Source organism: Plasmodium gonderi, assembly GCF_002157705.1.
Source record: "Plasmodium gonderi DNA, contig: Pgo-contig_245, whole genome shotgun sequence".
Taxonomy (NCBI): Eukaryota; Apicomplexa; class Aconoidasida; order Haemosporida; family Plasmodiidae; genus Plasmodium; species Plasmodium gonderi.
The window spans coordinates 9,646-20,057 of record NW_021629157.1 but is presented as its reverse complement, the minus strand read 5'-3'; the positions used below and the strand labels follow the sequence as shown (position 1 = coordinate 20,057).

The following is a 10,412-nucleotide window of genomic DNA, read 5'->3' as shown; positions in this document are numbered from 1 at the left end:
TGTAAATCTTTTTTTGCTTTGCCAATTTTTAAAACATCTGTTCAAACAATTACATATATTTAAGAAGAGTTAATAGAAAATTATGAACAACATATTTTAAATATTATAAATAAATCCAAGTTTCTTTAAAACATTAAATATTCACTAATGATTTTTATAATTCATATATATACTAAAGCCTAAAAATTCCTATAATTTTTTTTGATATATTTATTATGAATTTCATTATGATCTTAAAGAAATCAAAAAATTATTGTATAGAACTGTTATACAATTTGAATTATTTAAGTGAAACATAATATTATCTGAGTATATTGAATGTTATCTGAGCTATATTACCAGTTCTATATTAAGGAATAATTTTTGTATATTAATACATATTCATATCATAATTCATTGAAATGCTGATGAAAATTTTTATATTAATCGATTAATATTCTTAGATGTCAAAAGAATAATTTTAAAACAATTAATCTGTGAAATTGTATTTCCTTTATTTAATAACCTACATTTTTTTAATGCATATATTGCATATATAACAAAAGATATATTTTCATATATTTGCCATATATTTGCATAGTAAAAATACTCAATTTATATATAGAACCCCATCATTCACTTAAAATTAATTTCATCTATATGTAAACTACCGTTTTTTTTGATAAATACATTATTATTACTATATTAAATATAATTTATTATATACTCCTTCAAATTTTCAAAAATCATCTTCTTCCAAAATAATATGTTTACTAAAAATATAGAATATTAAAAATGCAACATATCGCTCATAATTTTATATAATTCGCATTTTAATTCATACAAAATACCCATGATCTTATATACTTCATTTTTTTAGAATATATCTTTTTTCTTTCAGCATAATATTATATTTTATCCTCTATGTAATCTTGTTTTAGAGAACAAGATTAATATTTATCATTTATAGAATTCATTTACATAATAGCCTAGTATATATATTAATATAAATTATATTACAACATTGAATTTCCCATTACATTATACTTATCAATGTGATAATCAATTTTCTGCGAGTTAATATAAAAATTTCAATATATTGTTAATACTATAGTATTAATATTCGAATAAAAATTTTATTTTCCATAATATGTATGTACATAATGTTTATCTAATATAACAATAAATTCTCATGAATAAGAACAAAGGGTAAATTTAGAAAAACATTTACTTGTCTTAAATTATTAAATTAACTGTACTAGGAATGAATTCGAATGTTTTTGTTCCTTATGTTTTTAAAAAACTTAATATAATAAAAATTATCATAATAATCAAAGAATCATTCTTTAACGTGTTATAGTTACAGTAAACACAATATTTAAGAGGTGCAAAATAAATTTTTTATTTAAAATATTAAGTTGCTATAATATTCACAGTATTTATAATATCGTATATTAGTAAATTTTATGATTAAAATATAATTATATGGTTGTGCTCTATATATATAAAATTTCGAAGCAAAAGCATTAATATATTATCATAATAATTATATTTTATATTAATAAAATTTTCAATATATTATTCTTTTTATAAAACTATTATTACAATAAAAAAAATATATAGTACGAAATTCGTGCTACTATTTTTTATAGATTTGGTACACTTTTTCAGAATTTATTCTTTATTGTAATTCTGTAAGGAATTCTAGGAAAAATAATAATATGCATACGTCAATTATAATCTTTATATTATATGCGGAATTGTCGCTAATCATATTTAATCCTTTCACGATTTCACTTACACAATGGAATATATATGATTAATAATATTTATTTACAGTCCCAAAGCATGATACTACGCATTGATTAAGTATATTTATAATTCATACAAGTAAAATATATATATATATATAAGGATGTAAAAAGTATTAATTTTATGTGAAAAAAAACACATGAAAACAATATTCAAATATTTAAATATTAATTTTAATATTTAATGTGCACACGATTTTATGTCATTATATATACTTCATCAAATATTATATTAAAATATTATAATTAAATACATTATTTTATATAAAGTAAATAATTAACAACTCCAATATTAATATTTCCTGCACATATGTGTTATAATAAAAGATACATCATTATCCTTCATATATGACTTACTATAAAATATTTTTAATATAATATATATTTGACTGTATGTATATGTATTATGCATACAATTATCTATATTATTTAATTATTAAATATATATATATTATATGTTACATAATATTAATTCACATTTGAGCATTCAAGAGCAATAATAATTCTAAAAAGAGTAAATAAAAATAAGTCATACTAATAAGAGTATAAAAAAATTTTTTATCATTCCAAAAAAATTAGTAAGCACAAAACCAGTAATTATGAAAATCCAATACATAAACTAATCATTAAAAATTAATCCAAAATATTATCTATATTCTCTAAACCCATATATCCTATAACTATAACATTATTACCTAGAAATTAAAGTGAATAAATTTTTTTTGAATAACTGTAGTACGATAAATATATTATAAGTTTGAATATCATAGTTGAAATATATAATAGAAAAACATCTCTGTTATAATATTGTTGTATAAATAAGAACATTAAAAAGGAATTTATTATTATGTAATATTTATAATGTATATAAACGTTGTAATACACTTAAAATAATATGCATTTATATGATAAATGTTTCACCATATAAAAAAAAAAAATTAAAATGTAGTACCATAATATTTAAGAAATTTAAATAAAAATATAAATTATAAGAATTCCTATGGATTCTGTGAATTGTATTATTTATTTCATACTGTATATGTGTAGTTTTTATCACGATATTCTTATAAGATGTTATGATAAGATATATAAAAATTTTTTAATTATTATGAATCATGACTGAAAATATAACTGTGAACAAGGACGTTTGTTTTGATTTATTATTTTATAATAATTTATATCCATTAATTAGAAAATATGATTATATATGAAAATAAAATAAATATTACCTTTTCAATTATAAATATATATTTTTTGGTAAACTGTTTATATTTTCATATTCAGTTTAATTTTGAAGGTATATTTCCCACATGTAGAAAGGAATACGAAAGAGTTAAAGGTAGGGATAGAAGATTCTGGGCTAAATTTTCAAGTATGTGCAGTGATTTTCGTAATAACATTAATGTTATTGGATATAATTTTCATGTTTCAGACCTTTGTTCATATCTTGGAGTATATTTACATCATATAGAACATAATACAGATAATGATAAAAAAAGAAGATGTTTATATTTTTTTTACAAATTAAAAGATCTTGTGAACACATATAAAGGACAATGCTACACAACTAAAGAATGCTATGAAAAAATGAGACAAGAGTATATAACACAATATGGAGCTTCTAAAAATTACCCAGCAAAAATTTCTAATATCTGTGAAGATTATGCAGCACATAATAATATTGATGATAATATATATAAGGTTATGAAATATTTGGACGATCTATACATTAAATTTGAATATTTAAAACGTTGTAACCATAAAACTAATAAGCATTCATGTGATTCCAATAATAAATGCATTGATATATATGATAAACTTTTAGAAATAAACAAAAAATCACAAAACGAGGGTTTAAAATCAGAATTAGATAAATTTAAATCTGATTATGATAAATATGTGAAAGCAAATACTCCTAGCGAAGATCAAGGCAATTTATTATATTTATCTACTGGGTCAAATGCAGGAACAGCTGTATCAACCTTTGCAATAATAATAATTTTATTTGTTCTGTATAAGGTTGAAAAAACATTAAATATATTATATGTATCTTACACTTTTATTCATATTTTTTATTATTCTGAAAAAATCACATAATATAAATGATCTAATATAAATATATTTGTTTTTCTTATTTATCAGTATACTGTTTTTGGCAAATTTTTAAAATCCCCAGTAAAAAAGGTTAAGAGAAGTTTGAAAAAAAATAAAAATGATCATTTCAACTTAATTTATTCATTTGAGAAAGCACAAAATGATTCAAATTATAATAATTACAGAATAGCATATAGTTCAGTAGATTAATACTAAACAAGAAATAAGCATATATAAATTTAATGTACATGTTTATGTTAAAAAATAAATTATAACTATGATTATATATAGTCAGAAGTAATTAATTATTTTAAGAAAAATATTTTTAATGTAACAATATTATTATAAATGTCTCCTAAGTTATTTAGTTATTTAACTAATAACAGAAGTATAAATTTTGAAAACTTCAAGGGAAATGAAAAATGATGGTATTTATTATAATAAATTCAAAAATTATTAATCTATATATAAATATTAAGAATTATTTTATATTAGAATAATGCATTAGGGAATAGAAATACTTAAATATTACACATAACCATATTTATAAAATTAATCTATTAAAATGTAACAGTTGGATATTATTTTTCATTAAATAAAAAACAGAATTCCATATTAAAAAATAAATAATAAATACCCAATAGTCTATTATATAATTCAATAAATCTAGGATAATTATATAAAACTATTAATTGCAAAATGATATTCATTTTTTGTAATTTATCTTTTCAGAAAAATTATTCTTGATCAATGTAATGTAATATGATGTATAATAAATATTTATTATTAAACTGTTAAATGTTATAAATGCAACATAATCTGCAACATAAAAGTAAGTGAGAAATGAATAACGTATATAATGTATTGTATTAATATTTTTAAATGTTAACATATATTTTTTTTTTTAATTTATTATTGTTATAAATTTTTTTGTATATTCTTAATAATTTTAGGTAGTTATATATATTTATATACTAACTAACTTATCATAAATTCTTTACTATTAATAATATATAAATATATTATCTATCCTTTTCATAATAGGTAATTGTTTTTCATATTTTTTTATTTAATTTTTTCTGTTATGTTTACTTTTGTTAAATAATATTTAAAATTTCTATTATTTAATTACACAAATATATCTTGTTTAAATGTGATAAAACCATTACATATATCTGCAAGCATATGTTGATTTAATAAAAATCCATGACAATAAGGATTTTTTTATTTAATTATACTGAAGAATATGATACATATATATAATAATAATAATAGATTTAAACGCATCATAATTTTATATAATAAATTATGCATTAAGTATGAATTTTAGCTATTCTTTTTGTATTTCAATATGAATAACAATAAATATGTTCTTTCCATAATTCTCATAATAAACACATAAAATTAAATGGTAATTCTGTATGGTATTGTTGTTTTATGAGATACATAATGTTCATAAGTTATATAGAGAGTAAATATTTATATATAGATGAAGGAACCTGCGCATATTGAAGTTTCCAATATAACTTGTATAGTATAAGTATTTTCAAACATTATATTTTATTAGCCTGAGTAGAAATATTAATTAATATAAAGTCTTAAATAAATAGGCGACAATAAAAAGTTAATTAACTAATAATATTCAATTAGTATATTATGTAATAATAATTAACAAAATACAAAATTTCTTAATCATTAATATAAAGATATATAACCTTATTAATATATGAACGCTTGAAATATAATATAACACGTGAAATGAACTATACTCGAATGAAAACATAAGATTTTTTATTAATATATTGTTGTGGTATTTAATAAAATAATTTTTACAAAATGAATTAAATTTTATTGATATATGTAGAAAAAAATTTTTTTTATCTCATTTATTTTAATTAGAATAAAAAGTAAGCACTTTTGGTCTAATTAAATTCCTTTCAAATATGTAACACCTAAAAGAATTACACATTTATTTACGTGAATCACTAAAAAATATTTTATGAATTAATTAAAAATATATATATACTTTTAAATATATGTTTATAAGACGACTCAACTATTATAATATATTATATTCATCACACAATTAAAGTTTTTAAGAACAAACATATATACAAATCATCAAAAAAATAATTAAAGGTGCTCCAGCACTAATCATAAATTTCGTTATTAAGGATACACACAAATTAGATTAATATAATACGAAATAAAATATGTAAGTAATGTCCTAAAAATACACATAGATTACAAATTTTTTTTTTAAAATGCACTTATACATAACTAATAACTTATGAATAAAAGAAAACATTTAAATATAAACAAATAATTATTTATATTTTTTCTTAATTTTATTATAAATTAATATATTATATCTATAATGAACTAATAATTATTGTGTTCGGGGTTCGGGGTTCAGGGTTTAGGGTTTAAGGTTTTAGGGTTTAACTAACTCATATAATGTACACATTATATAAAATATGATATTTTTCAATATGGAAATTTTTTATTTCGAAAATATTATATACATTATGTTTTATAAATTTATACAATTAGTGGGATTACATCTTATGCATTAAAGCTTTTTTTTCATTTATGTTTTGTATATACTCATTCGTTAGATACTTTTTTATTGTAAATTCTATAATAAAAATGGATTTATCTATTCATTTATAATTTATATTTTTACGATTATCCATTATATAGCAAATTGTGAAAAGAATATCATAACAAATAAATACTACAAATATGTGACTTATGATATTTCATAAAGTTATCCCTTATATAACTAATGATAATACTTATTTTTGAACAATTTTCAGACATCAATATGCTCTGATCCGTTAATTTTAATCAGCATATCTTTATACATCAAAAATCCTTTTACTCATATATAGATACATGTCATCATATATATAGATCATTATTGTACCTTATAACAATAAATTACAATTTATTTCCTATTTCTAAATTCCTGAATACAACAGCATGAATAACTATTATAGGTTATGTTTAATTTAGTAAATCTCCTTTCATCTATTACACACCTCATGTGATTAATGATTCTAGATTATTTTACAATATATATTTAATTACCTACTTTCATTTCAACTATGATTTATTATAGTTTTATTATTTATTTAAATAAGCTGTAATACATTAATGATTACTTGTAATAATAATTATTACTGATAATCTTAAACGAAGAATCCATGTATTTGTTATATCAAGATTTAGAGAAGTAAATATTTCAGAATTTATTGATCTTAGGAAACAAATAGCAAAAGATATAGGTATATTTATTTGCAATTTTTTTTTACTATTTACTTAATAATAATCTAAAGAAAAGAATTAATTTTCAATATTTAATATTTATTTTTGTAATTTTTAAAATCTATTTTATGAGTACTATAGTATAAATATGGAAATTTTATATTTAAATAGTTTAAATTATTGAGATATATACATTAAAAATATTTTTTGCTAGAAATTCAGTTCTTTTAAATATTTATAATGAAAACACCGTGTGTGCACATAGAGAATAAGATAACATAAGCAGAACTTTTACAATACAACATATATATATAAAGCAAAATAGCATATTTAAAAAGAATAGAACAATATTACTATTTCTTAATCAACCTTATAATAAAAGCATAGAATTTATGAAATATATGTACATTTAAATAATACTATTTTTTATTTTTATATTTAAATTTGTTATTATATTAGCAAATGATACTTTTTTTAAATAATTTGTATATTATATACTGATATTGTATTTTTTAATTTACTTGTTTCATTGAATCTTAAAATATATTTGAAAAAAATTATAGAACAATTTTTTAATATTATACATATATTTTTCTTATTTCGTAATTATATTTTTAGTCTCTTACGATGTACATGATAAAATGTATTGAACATACGTAAAATTATATGTTTTTGTAATTTGGTTATATATTACAATAAATTAACATCTGTATATATGAGTTATTAGTAGTTGAAATTATAAAATCATTAATAATACAAAAAAAGAAAATTTGTAATAATAAAAATTCTTTAAAAAATACATTAATTTAATAGAAATTACAAACATTATACGTAGTTTTAAATACAATATATTTTAAATACATAGATTAAAAATTGTTTAGATAAATAATCACGTTATTGTTCACCTTATGTACAAATAATTTCGATATGTTATAACTATGATACATGTACATGAGAAAATATGCTCAAATATGTTATTACCTCATATACTAATGCTATTATGAATTAATTCGGTTTACATATTTGTAATTATACAATATTTATAAGTGATATTTAAAAAATATATTTCATTGAATAAACTTAACTTTTCATAAATATTAATGCAATTGTTGAATAATATAATTATTCTTATTAGAAAGTAATAAGTACACATATGTTTAAAAGAAAATTACTCCCAAACTTTTAATTTAAATATATATATTTTCCCGATAAGGAAAATACAAATATATAAAGAGTTTTATGAGTTCATATTACTTCAGTAAATATATAATACAATATAAAAAAAAATTTATATGTTATAATAATCAAATTATGATAGTAGCATGTAAATAAAAAATATTTATAATTTATTTCTTCTTGCGAATTAAAATATTATTGTTAATATCAACAATATATAAATAGTACATAATAATTATAACATGGAAGTGGGGGAGAACTTTACGAATTCAGAAAATAATATAAAATTTTAAGAAGTCTATTAAAATATTAGCGTGAAGAAGTATAGCTTTATTTCTTTTTATAATATGCGCAAAGAACCATTATTAATATTAATTATATATATGAAATAAAAATAATAATATTGTGTATAAAAATACCTAAAATATTTAATTTAACCTATAGTATCTATGACATTTTGGTTTAAAAACACTGTCTATAGATAATATATATTATAACTGTAACATACACTATAATATTATGTATATTAATACGAATTACAAATAATTCATTTCTCATTCATATTGTAAGTATCATTGTATGGTTTGTTAATATATATATATTTATGTATTATATAATCTATAAACAAGTATACTTCCATATTTCATTGACAATAATATTAAAATAATAACATATCATAAAGATTTATAAAAATAGACAGAATGAATCACACTAAATTCCTAATTCAAAATAGCACTATATATAGTTTTATAAATGATATTAGAAAATCTTCAATACATTAGTAAATACACAGTTAAATATATGCTTTTTTTATTTTGTTTATATATCACGTTTTAGCATTTGTTAATAATGGGAGCTCAGTTAGGGGTAAGTTTTTTATATAATGTAAATTGTTATTTATTTTAATATACTATATTTCTAATTAAATTATTTATATTTTTTTATAAATAAAAAATACTTATTTTATCATTTGTTTTTTATGCATAGGATGATGAACTAAATGAATTACCTTCAAAAAAAATGTATGCCAATTTCCATAATAATGATGCGCATTGTATGGATGCTTATTTTTACGATCATGTAGACTTTCCTATAAAAAAGGAGCTATGGAACAATAATGTTACCAACGAAATACTTAAGGCCTTATGTTATATATATAATAAAAATAAAAGGAGGGACATTAATATTGATGATTGTTATTACCTGTACCATTGGTTAAATTATATAATATATCCTAATATAAGATTTCATTTACATTCTATATCTGTTATAAAAGTGATTCAGTTTTTACTAAAAAGTAGTGATGGTCAGAATATATGTAAGTATGATGAATATAATATCAATATCGAAAATTATAGGGATATTAAGATGTTATTTGATTTTTCGAAGGATTATAATAAGCTTAACGAATATTTTAATAAAGGTCATTGGAATTGTAATGGAGATTTTAGGACATATCTTAATGATCATATCAGTAAATATAACGAGTTCAAAGACAAGTGTAAAAAATCGCACAGTGAGAAAGAGACTTGTATTGCTTTTAAAAAATATTTTGCAGGTAAGGAAAATCTGGACTTACATAAATGGACATGTAATTCAGGAGAAAATACAGATAGGTTGGTATCAAGAGAAGGAAATCATGAAAATCTCGATGAACCAAGTGAATCCGAGGTAGTGCATAAGGTAAAGGCAAAGGAAAAGTTACAAGAAGAAACTCTTCGAACAGGGGAAGAAGGCGGTTTCACAGGCTCAATTTTTACAAATTCTAATATCGATATTAGTCATTCAGAATTAAGATCCAATATTGATAATCTAAACAATTCTTCATCTTTTACAGTTTCAAATGCTATAACCATTGGAACGTTAGTTATAGGAATTACAGTTTTTTCTGTTTTATTTTATAAGGTAATTATTAATGTAAATTATAAAAAAAAATGCATTTTATTATATAATATAAATTTTACTAAAATTATAACAAGTTTACAAATATTATACAAAAAACTGTTGTACTTATACCATATTTCCTTTAGTTTACTCCATTTGGATATTGGATGAAAAAGTTCTTACTAGGAAAATCTAAAA

General features: G+C 19.3%; 1 protein-coding gene across 1 annotated transcript, besides 3 other annotated features; it reads left to right on the top strand.

Annotated features, from left to right (window-relative positions):
* Positions 1-2,905: 2,905 nt before the first annotated feature.
* Positions 2,906-4,094, top strand: PGO_002290 (variable surface protein; the record flags this gene model as incomplete). Its single annotated transcript, XM_028691106.1, has 3 exons — positions 2,906-2,935; positions 3,075-3,836; positions 3,933-4,094. 3 exons carry the CDS (start codon positions 2,906-2,908, stop codon positions 4,092-4,094), a joined length of 954 nt encoding a protein of 317 aa, XP_028546907.1.
* A 5,085-nt stretch (positions 4,095-9,179) lies between these two features.
* Positions 9,180-9,197: a sequence feature (assembly_gap, 9615..9645;~variable surface protein).
* A 120-nt stretch (positions 9,198-9,317) lies between these two features.
* Positions 9,318-10,235: a sequence feature (assembly_gap, 9615..9645;~variable surface protein).
* A 125-nt stretch (positions 10,236-10,360) lies between these two features.
* Positions 10,361-10,412: part of a sequence feature (assembly_gap, 9615..9645;~variable surface protein) that runs on past the window's edge.